The sequence below is a fragment of the Puma concolor genome, chromosome A2 (assembly GCF_028749965.1).
Source record: "Puma concolor isolate L17-30 chromosome A2, mPumCon1.1.hap2, whole genome shotgun sequence".
NCBI classification, from domain to species: domain Eukaryota; kingdom Metazoa; phylum Chordata; class Mammalia; order Carnivora; family Felidae; genus Puma; species Puma concolor.
Window position 1 is genome coordinate 139,595,484 of NC_141668.1, and position 19,633 is coordinate 139,615,116.

A 19,633-nucleotide genomic window follows, 5' to 3' on the forward strand; every position below is an offset into this window, starting at 1 on the left:
AAGACCCTTGTGGAGACAAATCCAAAATGATTTCGGGAAGTGCCATTGTCCCTCTTCCTCCGCCCGCCTTTCTCGGGTCCAGAGTTGCCCAGAGTTCTCTGCACAACGTTTTAAGCCTCTGCCTCACAGCCCAGGGAAAGGGAGCCGTCCTCAGATGCTCTAAGAGAACAATTACGAGGGAGTAAAGTAGAGAAAGCCTGCAAAAGTCTGCAAAGTAGAGAAAGCCTAAGTGCACCCTTTGAGTCATTGTTGGCTGAGCCTTCTGTGTGGCCGCCCCGTACAGTCTGGGACCTTCCCCTGCATCTTATTTGTCGTCCATTTTCCCAGCACGCTCCCCCCTCCACCCCACCCCCGGCCCCGGCCTCGGTGGGCCTCTGCCTCTGCCTCTGCCCTCCCTGCAGATAAATCACGGCAGCCAGCCACCACCAGCTTCACTTCAGAGATCTGAGCAAGCTGCGGGGCATCACCCTCCTGCCGCCACTGCAGCCAGCGCTTTGTCCGCTGCTCCGTGACCTCGCTTTGTGTCAGGGCCTCACACCCCAACAATGGCAGAGGGTTGAAATGGGCTTCTCGAATCCCTTGTCCTGCTGAGGAGTTTTATTCTGTTTGGTTTTGTTTTAAGCATCATGGCCTTCTTCCTGCTGCAGGCTGGAGAATCTGAAACCATTAGTAACAAAAAAAGCAATAAAGTTTAGGGCTCTCTGGAATATGTCCATTTTGCTCTAGTCTCATCCTGTGTGCTTTGGTGGAGGGAGTTTATAGGAATCCTCTAACGTGCTTTTTTCTTTTCTCTGCCACTTAATTAAAATTGGCTTTTCGAATCTGCGGGGAGCAATAAAACATATTTTACCAGGCTCACAGCATCTTTGAGCCTTCTTAATGGACATTTGCTCTGCAAATCCAGTAACTCACTTTGGCCCCGTCTGCAGCCAGTCTGCCCGCTTCCTCTCCTCACTTTTCCAAATAGACTAATTGAGCGCTTTGAGCCTGGCCACTGGAGTTACCCTGAGAGCCTGGAACCAACCACTCATTGGTTAGTTTTATTCAAGCAAGTGGTAAATGAAGACATGGCCTAAAATCAATAGGGATGAGATTAAAATCCCTACAGTTTTCATTATTCATGTAGATGATGAAATGGCAGCATTTCAAACTAGCGTGTGGCGGGAGAGGTGGGGTGGGGGGGATGAAGTATGCCATATAATCAAAAGGACAGTGGGTCCTATCACGTCTCCAGCACCGAGCTCTCCCTCACTGTTCCCCTTATTAAACGCAGCACTGCAAGTTTGGATTTTGTGTTCCCAAAGAAATGGAGGTCCCTGTGACTGATGGATCCTGGGGAAGTTGGAGTCACTTTGGAACCTGCTCAAGAACGTGTGGAGGGGGCATCAAAACTGCCATTCGTGAGTGCAACAGACCAGAGTAAGTCCTAGAACTCCTTGCTGTCATTATTGGGATGGCCCGACGGGAGCCCTCCGGAAGGGAATCGTTCGGCTGGAAGCAGATGGAAAACTCTTTCCCTGGTAGAGAGTAAGTGCCTTTCTAGGGCTGCTTAGACTGGTGGTATCCAATCAGTTTATTTCCGGGCACTGTCTTCTGTAGCATTAGTTTCTCCCACCATCCTCCATTAAGACTTCGGTCTACCCCAGTAGATGCTTTTTGTGTTGGTTGGTCTGTTTCACAGTTTGACAGTCAGGCATATCTCCCTGCCTCCAGAGCTTGGTATAGCTGGCCAACGAAGGGAAACAGGTTTTCCTGAGGAAATGAAGAAACTGGACATTTCCATCTAGATTGTAGGTGACTTGTACCCTTTCCTGTTAGCTACTGAGATGTTGGACAGGGCACAAGGAGCCCCATCGTGATAGCAGACTCTAAGGGACTGAGAACCTCAAGTCAGGAATTACTTTTAGAATCAAGTTAGTTGTTTTACGGGGAAGACACCTAAGGCCCATCCTACAACTAGACAGTATACAGCCTGGGAGTATCCTGCCTTTCAGGATAATTCTCCTTATGTGACCAGCCTAGCCTTGTAGCACATGTTCAAATGAAGTTGATTTTTTTTTCCCCCGGCATCTAGCCCAGGAGGCGTGCGTATTTATAAGTAGATTTTAAAAAATCAGATTTTGATGATAAGGAATGACATCAAATTTTGTGTGACTCCAAGATGTATCAAATCTGAAGGACTAGAAGCTAATACATCACGTTATTGCCATCAAACCTGTATAGGCTAGGGGGCCAAGAAGTCTTCGTAGACTAGTAATAGTTTTTAGATGTATGCACCGATAACCATATTTAAGAACCAGCTGTTTTGGGATTAGGTAAAGTGATTTCATCCGGTAGTATTCATTTCTTTTTCACAGACTGTGTTGGGGTAGCCAACTGAATTGTAGACAGAAGCACACAGGTACAACAGGGACGTGGGTGCCGTATATTAGGGTAGCATAGCACGATGAGTATATTAATGTATGCATATACTGGGATGGTATGATAGGGTTGTATAAGAAGGTGGTAGAAACCACGTACAGGTGCTCCTCAGACTTAGCTGGTTGTTCACAGGTAGGAAAGGGGCCTCGTGTTGGCAAAGCTTCCAGTTTTTTCATAAGAAAATTCTGAATCGGGGCGCCTGGGTGGCTCAGTCGGTTGAGCATCCAGCTTCGGCTCAGGTCATGATCTCGCAGTCTGTGAGTTCGAGCCCCGCGTCGGGCTCTGTGCTGACGGCTCGGAACCTGGAGCCTGCTTCCGATTCTGTGTCTCCTTCTGTCCCTCTCTGCCCCTTCCCTGCTCATGCTCTGTCTCTCTCTCTCTCCCTCAAAATAAATAAACATTAAAAAAAATTTTTTAAAAAAAGGAAAATCTGAATTGTGTTCACCAGTAAAGAACGTACCTTTAGGCCACTGTTGCCAGCCGTGGCCTAATAAATACTCATTCGTGCACATCACAAATGACAATCCATTTGTTTCCCTTTATTTTTGTCCACAGTCCAACCTTTATTTCATGTCCATGTGATATTAGCCTCTGTAAAGACAACCAAAGAGCTCTAAGACACAGACTATAGTCTGTAGCTATGGGTATAAAGAGTAAACAGTAGATGATCAATAGAGTCTATAGTTTCTGTTAGTTATTTAAGTAATAGCTTAAACCTAGTACATGCTTTCAAAAAATTCAGACACAGAACGATATGAAATAAAAAAAATCTGTCATCATCATTCCTCCCTCCCACCTACTCCCTGCAAGAAATCACCGGGGAAAAATGATTTGACGTGCATCACTTTGGACTTTTAAAAAAGATTTGTCATGTAATATGTATTATATGAAATAAGTATTCTGTAGATATAAAATAAGGATCATATTATATATAGTGTTCCACTACTTGCTTCTTTCAAGTCAATTACAAATCTTAGCTGTTGGTATTATTGAAGCTTTAGAATAAAGCATTTGAAGCTAATAGCAAATATGACACATTTTTTAAAAAAACTTAAGAACTATGCAGTAGCTACGTGGAGCCACATTATTACCATCTTAGTGAGCTGTTATTGTCGTGAGGATATGACTGTTGCCAACAGTAGGCATTTTTGAAATGGTGACTCAAGAATACGTCGTTGAAAAGAATTGTTTGGTCTTTTTTTTTTTTTTTTAAAGTCTTCGAGCAATTCTAGAGGTAATGTAGAAAGTGGAGAGAGATAAATCACTTCATAATTGGAACGAGCCAGACAAAGAAAATCACCAGCGTAAAGATCTCAGCAGGAAAGGATCTCGAGCCTCCAAGTGAAGCAAAGATCCGTGCATTCACAAGTTAGGGGCTGATCATTAAAGACTTCAATTAGAGGTCCTTGTCCTTGCTGTTTGCTATGGGAGGTTTTAAAAGAATACAATCCCCCCAGTTGACTGTCAGCCCTGACACCATTTCATGAAAGCGCTGCCAAGTTATTTGCACTTTGGGATGTCCCTGTGAATTGAGGAAGGAGTCTGCCTCCGAAAACTTTGAGGAAGTCAGTTTGACGAGAGAAAGGGACACAGAACAGGGAAAATCAGATCCAAATCTCAGTTTGAAAGCTCGTTCAGAGAAACTCACAGAGCAGATGGTTCATTATGCAGGAATCAGTAGTAGTTGCTGCTGACTCTCAAGGCGTTTGAGGGAAGTGGTGCCCCTGGAGCTGGCAACCTGCCTCTTCCCGGGTTGAGGAGCCTTTTGAATATAATGTAGAGCCCCATTTTTAGTCCAAGGTATGTCTCTATTAAGACCCTGAGTTGTTTTTATTTTTTTTTTCACAGTATTCATGCGATTCAAGAATGTATTTAACATCCATAGTTTGCGCTGTATTTTTAGGGTTGTTTCCCTTGAAAGCGTAAAAGTTACAAAAGAGAAATAGCCTTGTCCTACACATGGGATAACGGCATACTCGTGAACAAGCTGTGGAAACCAGATGCTTTCTGATTTTGGTCAAAAAGTGTTTGGTCTCAACTAGTAGGTGGTCCTGCTGATTTGCCATCATGAGAATAGGGCCCTAATATTTTGTCTTTAAATGTTTTATTTATTTTTTAATCCCATCTTTGACCCATGCCCTGTAGATAAGAGCTTATGTTCTGATTTGTAAACACAGTCCCAGTTTACGTCTGTTGTCCAGGAGAAGTTATTCATAGCTACCCTTTACATTCTCTAAGTGTCCTGAATTGAACAATTAACTACATGATCACCCAATCATAGCTGTAAGAAACATGTAATACAGTAAAACCTAAAATCATAACGGCCAAAAGCATAACTTAGGGTACCAAAACAAAGCCACCGTTGGAACTAGAAGTCGCATTTATCAGGCCGTGGGGCCCTACACTTGTTATTTCGTGCTCTGAATTGACTCTGAGCATCCTAGTAGCTAGGAAAAAAAAGGTATACAGTTTTTACAGTCCATCAAAAAAAAAAAAAAATTGTCCCAGTTCTTTGGGAAAGAACTGGTGCTTCCCTTCCCTCTTCTGGTGCTTCTGTTTTGCTTTTAAGTTAGGAGGTAAGTTAAATTAAAAACTAAGAAACTCATAGGTGTGAGGAAAAGATTGTGAACTAGATATTTTCCCATTTAGGCTTTCACCATAGTAACTGCTTATGAAATCTGGCATACGAGCAAGGTAATAGATGTCTATTTCATCTAAGGAAACGAATCGTTCATTTGGCTGGAAAGAGTTCCAGCAACGTTTTTTTTTTTTTGTTTTTTTTTTCTTCAGGCACTGAGTTGGGTGAGCGTATTTCAAAATTCAAGAATTAGTTGCTGTGGGAAAGCTATTAACTAATGAATGAATAAAGATATCCAGGCCTTTAGACTGTTCTATTCGGAAGGATCATTAATGATTGCAAGTATAGCTCTCTGGCCCATCCCATCTAATCCCTGAATAGCCTTTCAGCATCCACTGCAGTTGTCCATTAGACCTCTTCCCAAAACCCTCCCAGCATAGGAAACACACTACCTTCTGGGGCTGCCTGTCGAATCGTTAGAAATTCCTTCCCTGTGCTAACCCTAATCTGCCTGCTGCAATTCATTTTAAGTGTTCACAGAAGCTGAGATTTCTGTTCAAACCCATTTGCCGACCAAAATTTAGCTTTCCTGGAGGGTGAATGCACGTGTGGTGATCTTTGCAAAAATTCCTTCATAGCTTTGGCCGTGCAGTATCATGAATTTTCTTTGTATATGAATAGGCATGGTTGTGTACTATGTGCCTGGAAGAAAGATTCAGCTCAGCTGTGCTGAATATAGTTACTTTCATAGTAATTAACCTAGCAGTTTCATTAAGTCCTTTCCATCTGTATTTGACCTGCAATGTTTTAAAGGATCTTAATAGCAGGAAAATGTGGTTAATATTATTTTTTTTAATTAATTAATTTTTTTAACATTTTTATTTATTTTTGAGAGACAGAGAGAGACAGAGCATGATTGGGGGAGGGGCAGAGAGAGAGGGGGAGACACAGAATCCGAAGCAGGCTCCAGGCTCTGAGCTGTCAGCTGTCAGCACAGAGCCCGACGTGGGGCTCGAACCCACAAACCGTGAGCTCATGACCTGAGCTGAAGTCGGAGGCTCAACCGACCGAGCCACCCAGGCGCCCCGTGGTTAATACTATTTTTTAAAGCTGCATTTCCTCTAATTTTTATTATTTGTCTACATGGAAAAAAAAAATACTCCCATCCAGCGAAATTATTAAATTACAGCATGAATTTTTTCCATGCTGAAAGGTAAGTTAGGTTGGCTACCGCCTTCCCCGTTACAGTCATTGCAAATCAGGCAGAGGTACTCTGGGATAAGAGAAAAGGCACATGTTCTGAGAGGGCAAATTTAAGTTTGTTGATAAAATATAATCTGTCTTTACATAAAAAATAGCAGAGTCACAGAATGAGTCTTGATATGGAAAGAGGCCTGTCTCAAGAGAGGAAGCCGAGGAAAGACACCAGATCATGAGCTTTGAATCCGGGAGACCTGCGTTGGTCCGTCGACCAGCAGGTCTCACCTGATGGACATGTCACCTTGCCAGGTTACCTAACACTTCTGAAACAATTTCAAACAAGCCTTCAGGAGCAAGGCTGCCACTACCTGCCTCACAGCACGGCTGGACACGGTCACAGAAAGTGGCATGGTGCCTTGCACGCAAGAGTGGCTCACGGGTGGGCAGACCTTTACCGTAAAGGAACGTGTTTGCCACAAAACACTCAGTAAGTGTTTCAGACTTGAGGATCAGAGCGTCTGTGACCCAGCTATTCAACCTTGCTGATACAGTGAGAGACAGACATCCGTGACATGTGAAGGGTTGAGTGTGGCTACACGCCAATTAAACCTTATTTATGGATATTACTCTTTGAATTTCATCTAACTCTTATGTGTCTCAAAATATGTTTTGTATTTTCTTAAATTTTTATTTTTTATTCATTTAATCAAATTTTTTCATGTTTATTTTTGAGAGAGAGAGAGAGAGAGCAGGGGAGGGGCAGGGACAGGAAGACCCAGAATCCAAAACAGGCTCCAGGCTCCGAGCTGTGAGCACAGAGCCTGGTGTGGGGCTCAAACCCACAAACGGTGAGATCACGACCTGAGCCGAAGTCAGAACCTTAACCGACTGAGCCACCTAAGCACCCTTTTCCTTAATTTTTTAAAATAGAAAAGCCGTTCTTATCTCGCAGCCAGGGAAGGACAGGAAGTGGACAGGATTTGGTCCACAGGCTGTGGTTGGCAGGCTCTTGTAATAGCTAAACATTTACAGTGTGGCAGGCCTTGTTCAAGTGCTTTGAATGTATTAACCCAGCTGACCCTCGCTTACCCTGATGAAGTAGATACTAGGATCATCTCCCTTTTACAGATAGGGAAACTGATCCTTCAAAAGATTAAGCAACTTGCCCAAGACTGCACCATTATTAAGAGGCAGGCCTGGGATTCAAACCCTCTGTTTTCACAGTCCCCACCTATGACCCTCAGCGACACTGCCTCTCCCATGGAGTGTTTTCTGTGTGTTGTTTTTTCAAAATGTCATTTATAAAAGTAAGTCTGTTTGCCACTCGATAGTGGTCAAAAGCAAACGTCCCTTTCCTCTGAAGGGAAACTACCTGTAAGTATTTATTATTCACAGCCCAAAAAACTGCTACATGTGGGCCGTTTCTGGGGTGCATTAAGACTTGTTGTATAAGAGAGCCAAAAGAAAAGAACCAACTTTTGAATATTTAATTTCAAAAAGAAAAATGAGCTACTGTCAGGCGATAAATAAACGATCAATCCTGCATAGTTAGTGGGCCTTTTAAGAAGATTCCGCAAAGATCATTTCAATCTGAGGAAAAATTGCAAGAGGTCTTACATGTAGCACATTTAAAATGCGTTTCCCCTGAACAGGTATATGGGCCTGATCTGTTACTCATGTATCATCTGTGATATTGTGTGCATGGGACTAGGGCGTCTTGGTACTTAGAGAAGAGCTGGGAATTCAGGAAGCCAAGGCTCTATCTCTGAATGGCACCAAAAAAGGAAGGAAAAAAAAAAAGTCTTGACCATAGTTCCTGGATAATGTAGCAGAAAGAGCACAGAGAAGAACCCAGGGAATTTAGAATTCTAGTCCTATCTCTTCTCTTTTTTTATCTGTGTGATCATGACAAAGTACTTGACTTCTCTGAACTTCCTGTTGCTCGATATAAAAATACTGCCTCTGCCTTACCCTTGGGCAAGATAGGAGTGTATTTTAGGGAGTCAAGTGCACAGTGGAGCTAGAAAGCATATGGGCTTAATTGTGTTTCACGGAGAAACAATGAGACGCAGTTATTGTTGGGTTAGGTGCCATGTTGTATCCTTAGATACAGTTTTCTTTGTGATAAATAACTGAATATTTATCCGCCTCCTTACTAAGCTTCCCAGATTCTGAGCTTTCCATGGCAGGTGTACAATATCATCTCTGTTCTGTATGCAGGATGGAGCTCAGAGAGGCCAGGTAGTGCCCACAAAGGTGTCCAGTGTGTGGCTGCAAAGCCCATGCTCCTCCCTTAGTCTCCGCGTGTTTGATCTAGGGAGCGCGTTGCAACAGTATCATGGCGGGTGGCCCTTCCTGACGCTTGGTGCTCTGCAGGAGCACTGAGTCCTGCCTTTCACGCTGCACACCGTGTCTTAGCGCAGATTCGGTACTCAAAGTGCACGGTTAGATCAGATTAGGTTGGGGGTGCTGACATATTAGCACAGTAGCTAACATTTTCAGCATCTACTATTTGTGCTCATTTTAGACAAGGGGGCAACTGATACTCCGGGGCTGAGAACTTCAGAACTTCATCTAAAGTCATGCACCGAGGGTAGGGTCGGGACTGGAACCCAGCTCTAGCTCCAGAGCCTTACCTGTTCTGTTGGACCGGCTCTTGTTGTATAAATGGGCACGGATGTCTTTCCCATTCACCCAGGTCCCAGCTTAACAAAACAAAACAAAAACCCCTTTGTATGCTCCAGATTGCCCTGAAAGATTCATTTTAAAGAAGAAAAGTGGAAAACTTCCTTTCCGTTTCAGAGATGTCTGTAGAGTAGCTGCGAAATCCGACCTGCTCCAGCCCTGGGTGGGCGAGCCCAACTTCCTACGATTCTCTGATCTTCCCGTTTCCATGATGAACTTGGCAAGCTGTGGACTGCTAGGAGAAACGTTGTATAATTTAGTCATTGGGTCACATCTGGAAAATACATGTACATTTGAATTTCATCTAATTCGGGCTTGCATGTCGAGATGAAATTTACACTCTGGTGCTGTGCAAGGCACCCTCCGTGCTCTCGTCACACAAAAGTTAATGAAACCAGTCTGCTCTTCCTGCTCTTCCTATTAAGTTAGTCACAATATGGGGATGTTCCTTTTACTCCGTCTCACGTGTAAGACAAAACAAAGAAAAACAATGGTTGTGAGGGTGGAGAGAAGGAGGGAGGGAGGGAGAGAATGGATGTAAGTAGAATAGCACAGGTTTTAGGCTGGTCTCCTGTGAGACTGTCATGTTACAAAAAGTAGACAGGGAGCATTCCAATGACTCCTCTGGGCCTTTTACCTTCCACATTTTGAAAACCAAAGGACTGCATTTTCAGGAGAGAGAGGACAGATTATTGCCCAACAGATCCCAGGCTTTGTATTTCAAACTTGAAGTTACGTGCTCTAACGTTTCATCTTCAGCACTGCCTTACTCAATAACCCCTTCCCGTTTTTATAGATGGAGGGGCTGAGGCGTCTGGACTCAGAAGCTAAGCTAAGTGACTTGCCCAAGGTCATACACTTCATGGTAATGAAAGCAGAATGCACATGCAGATTTCAGAGCCTCAGTCCTTTCCTCTGTCATCAGCCCCTTTTAGACATGCTTCCCTGGGAGACAGGAAGCCACGGATGAGAGAGCGATGTGGGGAGAAATCCCTGGCAATACAGTGTGTGTGTTCTTTCCCTTTCCCCAGGCCCAAAAATGGTGGGAAGTACTGTGTAGGACGTAGGATGAAGTTTAAGTCCTGCAACACAGAGCCATGTCTCAAGCAGAAGCGAGACTTCCGAGATGAACAGTGTGCTCAGTTTGACGGGAAGCATTTCAACATCAACGGTCTGCTTCCCACTGTGCGTTGGGTCCCTAAGTACAGTGGAAGTAAGTGCAACCGGGGCGGGGGGGAGGGGGGCGGTTTGTCGTGGTTGGTCGGCAGGCCGGCCCGGGGGTCCAGGTCCGAAACTCACGTTGCGTCGTGTGTTTCCTCTCTAGTTTTGATGAAGGACCGTTGCAAGTTGTTCTGCAGGGTGGCAGGTAACACGGCCTACTACCAGCTGCGAGACAGAGTGATAGATGGGACGCCCTGTGGCCAAGACACCAGCGATATCTGTGTCCAAGGCCTCTGCCGGGTGAGTCCCACATCGCGTTTCCTTCACCGTGTTGTCTTGCTGCTAAGCCGTGATTTGTGGCTTCCTCGAGAGACCAGCGGCGAATATCTGTGCGCTGTCTCCAGGGAAGTGGTTTTCCGAGCGTGTTTCCCAGGGCAGCATCAGCAGTGGCATCGCTTGATTGTGATGCCGAAGTTCGAGAACCGGCGTCCTGCATTTTTCCAGCACTCTCAACCTCTGTGAGGATCTGCGCAAAACCTCCCCGCGAAAATTTATTACAATAATTTGTACACACACACCTTCCTTTACTGTAACCTCAGGGCTAACCCTTAACCATTTGGTTAAGGTTAAACCAAATGCTTCCCACACAGCGAGTTTTCTAGACTGAATAGCTCTGTTCCAGAAAGACGTCGTAAGGAATCAGGCTTCAGCCAGGCCTCCGTCAGATTTCTCATTCTGATTTCAAACACCATAGCTTCTACCTGAGACCTACCTGTTCGTTACTCTTGGATGGGACACGGAGAGACTTCTGGAAGATCGTGAAGCATGAGTGCAGTGATTCCTAGAGGGCTTGATACCATTTCACTGTTCTTACCAATCAGAAAACATTCTTAGCGTCACCAGGCTTTGAGATAATTTATTTGTTCCTTGCGTGTGGTCCAGGAAAATGGGGATTCTAGTCAGTCGGGTCTGATGCAATGACCCTGAGAGCTTCACCCATTTCCCAACTCAGAACTGCACAGTCCATGTTTGCTTGTCAGTCCGTTCGTAGTAAAACACTGAGCTTCTCCTCAGAGGCATTTTTTTTTTTTTTTTAATGTTTAGCTTTGAAAGAGAGAGAGACCTGAGCAGAGGAGGGGCAGAGAGAGAGGGAGACACAGAATCTGAAGCAGGCTCCAGGGTCTGAGCTGTCAGCACAAAGCCTCACGTGGGGCTCGAACTCCCGAACCACGAGATCATGACCGGAGCCGAAGTCACTTGCTTTAACTGACTGAGCCACCCAGGCGCCCCGAGATAGCAGATCTTTAATTGGATACAGTCACCCCCGCCACCATTCCTATGTCTTCATTCTTGAGCGGTTTTTCTCATTTATTCCACTTATTTGTAGACAGACTTCTCCAACTTTATTTATTTTTTTAATGTTTTATTTTTAACTAACCTCTCCACCCATTGTGGAGCTCGTACCTGCAACCCTTAGGTCAAGGGTCACGTGCTCTACCGACTGAGCCAGCCAGGTGCCCCTGTACTTCTCAAACTTTAATCTGTAGATGAAGCGCCTAAGTGTCTTCCAGCATGTCAGAATTCCACCCAGTGGATCTGGGTGGAGCCCAAGGTAATATATTACTAACAGCGTCACAGATGCCCATGGCTGCCGGTCCAAGGACCACATTTTCCACACCAGGGCTAAAGACAATTTGAGTTCTCAGCCGTTGCAACTTTAAAGGGACGTTCTTGTCATTTTCGGAATGCGTCATTCGAACAAACATGCTCCCTGCCATTTCATAATGTTTTATGATTTGTATAATTTTATAATACTTACCATTAATTTCAAACGTTTCTTCTTAAAAGCAAGCTGGATGCGACCACGTTTTAAACTCAAAAGCCCGGAGAGATAAATGTGGAGTTTGTGGTGGTGATAATTCTTCGTGCAAAACAGTGGCAGGAACATTTAACACAGTGCATTATGGTAAGAACCTGTCCCTAAGAACCGTGAGAGGGAAAATAGTCAAAGTTTAAAAATTGTTAACCGCATGTAGTATGTAAAAGTATTCATGTCAGGCGTAAAGTCAGTCTTATTAGGGTACTTGAGCTGTCCGGCTAGAAGACACTCAAGAGTGAGAATTGTATTACACCCCTGGGTGGCCCACCTTTTATTCCATACCTAGAGAAAGTGACTTGTGCTGTGGAATACTGAGTTTTGGCTAAATTCTTTTCAGGTTATAATACTGTGGTCCGAATTCCAGCCGGTGCTACCAATATCGACGTGCGGCAGCACAGTTTCTCAGGGAAATCAGAGGATGATAACTACTTGGGTAAGATGGCCTGTCCCCTGCCATGGGCGGGAATTCTGGTTCTCTGGAGCCATTGGCAGGTGCTCCCTCCTTCCCCCTTCAGCGCCCAGAGAGCTTTCAGATGTCGTGTGTTTTCATACAAGAAGTTGATCTTGAAATTCCTTATTTTGTTTCTCCTTCATGTGTATACCCTCGAAGTATGGAATGAAGAGTCGTGTAGTTACCCTAGTCAATATCAGGGCTTTATTCTGGATCGCAGTAAATAGGAAGGCCCTAAATCAGACTTTGAAAGCGCTTACCTTGTAAGTTCAGCGTAAAAATTTAAAGGTACCACTTCCCCTAATTTTTGTGGTGTCAGCTCTAACCAGTTATAGACCACTGGTGTGGACCTATTCGACATTTCGTTACGCCCTGTTATTCCAAAAGGTTCTAGAGTGGTACATTTTTCTCATGTCATGACTAGAATGGCCCGCCTTGTTCCTTTATAGATTCTTCATCCTTCTCTCATGTCCAGGCACATGACTAATTCATGTCTGTGCCTTCTGTTTAAACCACAACGCACCAACAACCCTGTGTTCATTTCAACAGTTTGCTCAGCCCAATCCCACGTCAACTTGTCCTTCTGTAAACCGCTGTGATTATGAAATTTTCCCAACCACTTTTAATTAAGAGAAGGACAAGGGGAGTGAGGTCATGACTGAAGGGATTCAGCTGGTCACCTTGCACAACCAGACTCCTCCAAGCCACGGAAGGCAGCGTGGCTTGCCCTCTGATCTAGAAGAAATCACAGCAGTCTGGCTGGGCAGTCACGTTTTAAAAAAAATGAATGTACTTGTTCTCTTACAATGTCCAGGCAGAAACTCTATTTAATCTATCTGAATTCAGCCTCTGTAGAGGCTTTCTCCACACATTTGGGCATCATGAGCTAGTCAGTGAGTATTTGTTGAATCAAATTAGAATCCCTATCTGTATTTTGGAATATCTACATGAAATCCTTCGTAAGTAGACAATGATCCTTTGGCCACGCATGCTAATCCAGTATGATATGCATACACAACTTCATCATAGTATTTTCTGCAGTGTATATTCATTCATTCATTCATTCATTCCCTTATTTAATATGTGCCAGGCACTCTTCTGGGTACAATAAGCCAAAATAAAAGAATAAGTAAGTAAAAATCACTGTCTCCTTGGAGCTTTTTAGTGAGAGAAGAGAGACAATAAGCAATAACTTAACAGATAAACTGTATACTGTTAGAAGGTGGGAAGTGCTGTTAGAAAATAGAACAACAGAAGGGAAATTGGGATACTGAGGATGAGTTGGGAACAATGGAGCTGAAATGTTTTCATTGTAGCAGGAGAAAACAGGTTGATTGGGGGAAGAGCATTCCAGGCAGAGGGAACAGCCAGTGCAAAATCCTTGAAATGGGAGCATGTCTAGATTGCTCCGAGAATAGAGGGAGGCCCGTGTGGCTGTAGCTGCAGCACAGAGGAGAGTTCTAGATGAGGCTAACCATGTACCAGGACTAGATAATATAGGGCCATATAACCATTGAAAGGACTTGCTCATACTCTGGGAGACATGGGGAGCTAGTGAAGGTTGGGAGCTGAGGAATAACTTGATATAATCACATTTGTGTTTTCAGAGGAGCACTTAGGCTGGAAGAAGGACACAGAGTAAATGCAAGAAGACTGGTTGGGAATTATTGCAGTAGTCCAAGAGAGAGATGCTAGTGGTTTGGTCCCCATTAGGAGCACTGGAGGTGACAGTACCTGGTTGAAATCTGGATATTTTCTGAAGGCAGAATCATCATGATTTGTTGGTAGATTGAATATGGTATATGAGAGAGAAAAAGAAGTCAGGGTGACGCCAGGATTTCTACCTGAGCAGCTGAGAAGACAGAGTTGCCATGAGCTGAGATGAGACAATTTGTTTGTTATTTATCCATATGACCAGTAGGGTCTTAAGGTCAGAGGCTGTGTCTTTATATCTTTAGTCCTTGATGTAAAGACGATACATATACATGCTAAGTAAATGATTGTTCAGTTGTTAGACGGTCAATGCTCATGCTTTTTTAAAAATTTTTTTTAAATGCTTATTTATTTTTGAGAGAGACAGAGACAGAGACAGAACGTGAGCGGGGGAGGGGCAGAGAGAGAAGGAGACACAGAATCTGAAGCAGGCTCCAGGCTCGGAGCTGTCAGCACAGACCTGACCTGACACGGGGCTCGAACTCACAAGCTGTGAGATCATGACCTGAGCCGAAGTTGGCCGCCCGACCGACTGAGCCACCCAGGCGCCCCAACTCATGTTGTCTTTACTGGGTGTTTCCTATGTGCTTAACGGGGGGATGAGATTATCATGTAAATATACAGAACCATCCCTTCTTTTAAAGACCACGGAGTGTCACTTGGAATCTTTCACTCAGTAACTGCGTCAACTTTTTCCCACCCTAGATATCCAAATGAATGGTGACTTTATAAAACAATTAACAAAGTTCTTGGGGATGCTTTTCAATTTACCTTTGGGGGGAATCCACATTTCTCATTTCAGCACCGAGCAAAATAGGTCAAGCGTTTTTGTTTTTGTTTTTGTTTTTGTTTTTGTTTTTGTTTTTGTTTTTGTTTTTCGTGCCCTGCGTTATAAACTTGAACATGTGGCTGCTATGGCCCTGGTACTTCCTAATTAAATCCTGCAGCATCGCGTGCAACCTCCTTTATTAATTCATTTCCTGAAAGCCAAAAGCCATGTTGACCTGCTTCTTTCTTTTCCTTGAAAAGGAGAAGAATTCTTCTCTCTTCTTTCCCTTCTTGGAAAGATCTTCCAAGTAGTAGCCTTAGTTCAATTGAACTTCATGAACCAGGCCAGGCACCTGAACTGGGGAGGCCTTCCTGATAACCTTGTATTCCTCATTGGAGGTTTCTTAATCTCCTTGTAAAGAATGAAAGCAAAATTCACGAAGATTTGTCATCTGGGACATGCAGGCTGAGGCATTCGTGGCTCTTTAGTGGAATATTGTGGTAAAGTCACCTGTTGACCAAAGAACTTTCTGGAAGCAAATGAGAAGTATGCAGGCGTAGATGGCCAGTCACAGTTCACTGAGTGTGAAAGTCAAGACCTCAGGGCCTTTGAACATTGCAGTGGCTTCTTAACAAGTGAGGAAGAACATGATGTCATCCAATCTGAGGTGTGTACAAATTCATGCTCGGCCCGAAGGAAGGTAGAGCAAATGCTCCAAGAAGGTTTTAAAACCCACAGCTGTTTCCATTGCTGAGGTATCTTCATCCTTTTCCCTCACATTTTTTTAAAGGCCAGTCAAGCCATGCTCTTTCCGCATGCGTTGGTGAGGAGCCGTTTCCAGGGGAGAGGGCCTTTGTAGCAACCTAGCTCTGATGGGTGAAATGGGGGGGAAACCAACCCAGGAAATTAGCTCCCCTAATCGCATTAGTGGAAGGTTGGGCAGGAGACTGTTGTTTGCAGGAAGCTATTTGTTTCACAAGGTACCGAAGCAGAAAGTCTCCCTGTCAAAGGTCATCCTTTCACACAGCCCGCTCCCTCCGGTTGGGTTGGAGCCAAGCTGCACCCAGTGCCACCATGTTCGAGTTTCTCTAGGAGAAAAAGGGGCCATTGCCATGATACGTGTTGTCTCCAGTTCACTTAGCTCTTGATTAATTATGGCAACGGGAAGACAGGAATCAATTCAGTTGGGAGATAAAGCACGAAGTTCAGTTCACCTGACGACTCCTATCTCTTTCCCTCCTCACCATCTACTGGGAGAAGGAGCACGCAGGGAAGGGGAACATGGCCCGAGTTGGCACGAGCTGGAGAGGAAGGCAGGAGACTTTGGGGAGGAGCCCCAGAATGGACCTGCGGTAGACGGTTGCTCTTTGAGTACGACCAAAACTGGATTATCGCTTAATTTACAGAACAGGCCTTGTGACATCTCATTTCCCCCGTTCTGGTGAAACATCAGCTGGGTAGCCAGCAGGCGACTTCCCTTGAAAGGACTGGGTGATTTTGCTGGCAGCACGTCCTGCCATCACCGTGTAAATGACCCACATTAGGAGGCAGCCTCGGGATGTCTGAGGGACCACGGAAACAACCTCGCCTCCAATCAGTGACCCATTGCAACTCCTGCGTCTTGCATGGCCGGTGGATGTCACGTTGCAGAAGCTGCAGGGGAGACAAGGCTGTCAGAGGTTTACACTGACAGGGAAACGGTCATTTGCCTGGAAGCACTCTGTTCTCCTTGCCATAAATGTCAGGTCCGATCCATCACTCCTTCTTTTCAACGTCACTGATTGAGCACCTACTATGGGCCAGGACCTTTCCTGGGGTTATAAAAGTGCATTGTTCCATGGTCACTTGACTGGCAAAAACAATGACTTAAATTTTTTCAAATCTGTGGCTCACCATATTTGATTTCAACTTGTAAGTTAGAGAAAGCATGCATGAATTCATTCACTCATTTAACAGACGTTCATTGACCTCATCGTTAGAAAATTTTAGTGGTTCACAGGCTCTGGAGACAGACTTCCCATGATTAGAAATCACCTTCCCTTGGGAAAGTATTTTAATAATATTTACGTCATGCTTTTCCCATCCCTAAATTAGGCATCCGTAAAGATATGGTAAGAAGACAGCGCATATGAAGGCATCCTGATCGGACAGCAGCTGCAGCCAGTGTGCACTATCTTGTTTAATGTTTGTAACAATCCAGTAAGAAACCCATTAAACAGAGGAAGAAGTTGAGGCTTAGAGAGGTTATGTAACTTACCCAAGGTCACATAAACTTCTCAGAAGGTGGAAAGAGTTGGAATCGTTATTGGTCTGACTTCGGACCCTACACCCTTAACCCACTTCATTTTCCTACCTCAGTGTAGAAAAACGTATGGCTGACTTAGGGATATGAATGGAAATTGAGGTTTATTGTTGGCAGTGAATAGTGTGGCTGGAAAGATAGGTTAAGATAAGATTGGCAAAGACCCAGGCAGGTTATGCTGAGTTTGAACTGCGTTGTATAGGTAGGGAGGATTATCAAAGGATTTGGGTCAAGAAGAAGCCAAGGTTTTGGAGGGTTTGTGTTTTTAAAAGCTTTTTTCCCTGTCACCACATTCTTCCCAACCATTTCATATGAAGGTATCTCGTTCTTCCCTCAGGACCAAGGTAGGGCTTATATGAGTGGGTAAGTAAAGTACTAGATTAGGGACAGAATTCAATGCACTTGATCAGTGACCCTAGAAAGAGTAGTTCTTGCATCAGTGTAGTGTCCAAATGACTGAACTCTGTGGGGTTTCCATGTCCAAGAAAACAAGGACCCTGGTGCCACTGAGCCACCAAGAATGTTCAGAACCTCATCTCAGCCCTCAGGCATCTCTGCAAGGCCAACTTTCCCTAAACCCTCTACACCCTCTCCTACATACACGCTGCTTCTGGCCTGCCTGGTAAAAGACAAGATATCACCTGCATCGGTGAAAGAGAGGTTAGAATCTGGCTAATGCCTAAGACAGCTCGGCTCTCCATCCCACAACCAAGATCAACGTCACTAACGTGATGCTGAGGCATGACCTCATGAATCGTGCGCTGCATAGTTTCTGGAGCAGCTGGGATAAATTGGTTGACACTGGCACCCGGGATGAAACCTACCTGCTGCCCGAGTTAAATTTCCACATGCCTTTTATTCACTTAAATACACGGCCTGTGCATTTCGATTCTCTCCCTACTGAGATTTACTAATTGTGCACCACTTATAAAAGGTAAGAGGGCCTTTTTCTGATATTTTGTTCAGGGCGAAATATTTAATAGCTCTGATTTATTGAGTGCCTGTTTTATGTCAAGCCCAATACTCAGAAGGATTCATTATTCCAGGAGTAGTAGAACTGAAAAAAAAATTAAGTGGTACTTAAAATAAAACCAAAATTGTATAATAAATACTAAGGGGGAAAGATACGATTGGGATTTTCTCTTGAGAAATTAATCAAGTAGGATGAAGATAAGTTTGTTTTTTCTTACGTTCAATAAAATTATATTTTCATGTCAATCATGCCCAGGTTTTTAGATGATAAGATAAAGCAATTGATAAATATTCCTACCTAAGTTTTCCAGTTAAATTATGTGCTAGCAGAGTAGTACATTCTTTGCTTAAATTTGTTTGAATTTCACAGAAAAATCTGAAAAGGAGTTATTTTTATAAAAGCTTTCTGGAACTGGGGAACCTAGGTGGCTCAGTCAGTTATACATCTGACTTCGGCTCAGGTCATGATCTCACGGTTTGTGAGTTGGAGCCCCGCTTTGGGCTCTGCGCTGATAGCTTATAGCCGAGAGCCTGCTTTGGATTCTGTATCTCCCTCTCTCTCTGTCCCTTCCTCTCTTTCTCTCTCTCAAAATGCATGAACATTTAAAAAAGATTTTTAAAGCTTTCTGGGGCTTTATTCACTTTCTCAATAGTCTCTCTTGCACTTGGACTTAGGTAAATGATTTCTTCTGAAGCAGCTGTCATCTTATCTTCTCTGTCCACTGTATTTACTTTCCCTAAGTTTGTAAGTGGTCTAACTCCATCAAGCTCTCAATTGGCTAATATTTTGGACAATATGACTTTTCATGCTTTTCTGATTTTTTCATCTTTTTCAAGATGTGCAGTAGATCCAGTCATTCTTTCCAAAAACAAAGTATTTATTGATGGGGTACCATGTCCTCTTTTTGAAGCTAGATATAGCAGTGCATAAAGGGGTCCAGAAATCCTTGCCCTCATGGGGCTTACATTCTTGTTTGGGGAGAGAGAGGATAAAGTGTTATGGAAGAAAATTAAGGGCAGGGGAAAGGTATGGGAAGTATGGAATCTGTGTGGTAGTGGGAGGGGGTTGCAGTTTTAAAAAGAATGGTCCAGAAAGGTATATTACTTATCTTTTATTGCATAACAAATTATCTCAAGACTTTGTGGCTTAGAAAGCAACTGTCTACTATATGCCAGTATCTGTGTGTCAGGAAATTGAAAGCAGCAGAGCTGGGTGTTTCTGGCTTGGTCTCTCATGAGGTGGCAGTTAAGACTTCATTTAGGGCTGTGATCACATCCAAAAGCTTGACTGGGGCTGATGGCTCCATTCCAAAATGCCTCATTCAGATGCTGTTGATAGAAGGCTCTAGTTGGTTTTTTTTTCTTTTTCTCTTTTTTACTTTTCTTTTTTTTAATTTATATCCAAATTAGTTAGCATATAGTGCAACACTGAGTTCAGGAGTAGATTCCTTAGTGCCCCTTACCCACTTAGCTCATCCCTCCTCCCACAACCCCTCCCCTTA

The 19,633-nt window shown here is 44.0% G+C and overlaps 1 protein-coding gene across 3 annotated transcripts in view; it reads left to right on the forward strand.

Moving 5' to 3' along the window:
• ADAMTS9 (ADAM metallopeptidase with thrombospondin type 1 motif 9) overlaps positions 1–19,633 on the forward strand; it is a 163,238-nt gene that overhangs the window by 43,856 nt on the left and 99,749 nt on the right. For all 3 annotated transcript variants that reach the window (XM_086697656.1, XM_086697654.1, XM_086697655.1), the window contains 5 exons: positions 1,274–1,419; positions 9,916–10,097; positions 10,209–10,345; positions 11,894–12,011; positions 12,262–12,357. In XM_086697656.1, the coding sequence (XP_086553782.1) occupies positions 1,274–1,419; positions 9,916–10,097; positions 10,209–10,345; positions 11,894–12,011; positions 12,262–12,357 (679 nt within the window). The remainder of the gene's footprint in view (positions 1–1,273; positions 1,420–9,915; positions 10,098–10,208; positions 10,346–11,893; positions 12,012–12,261; positions 12,358–19,633) is intronic.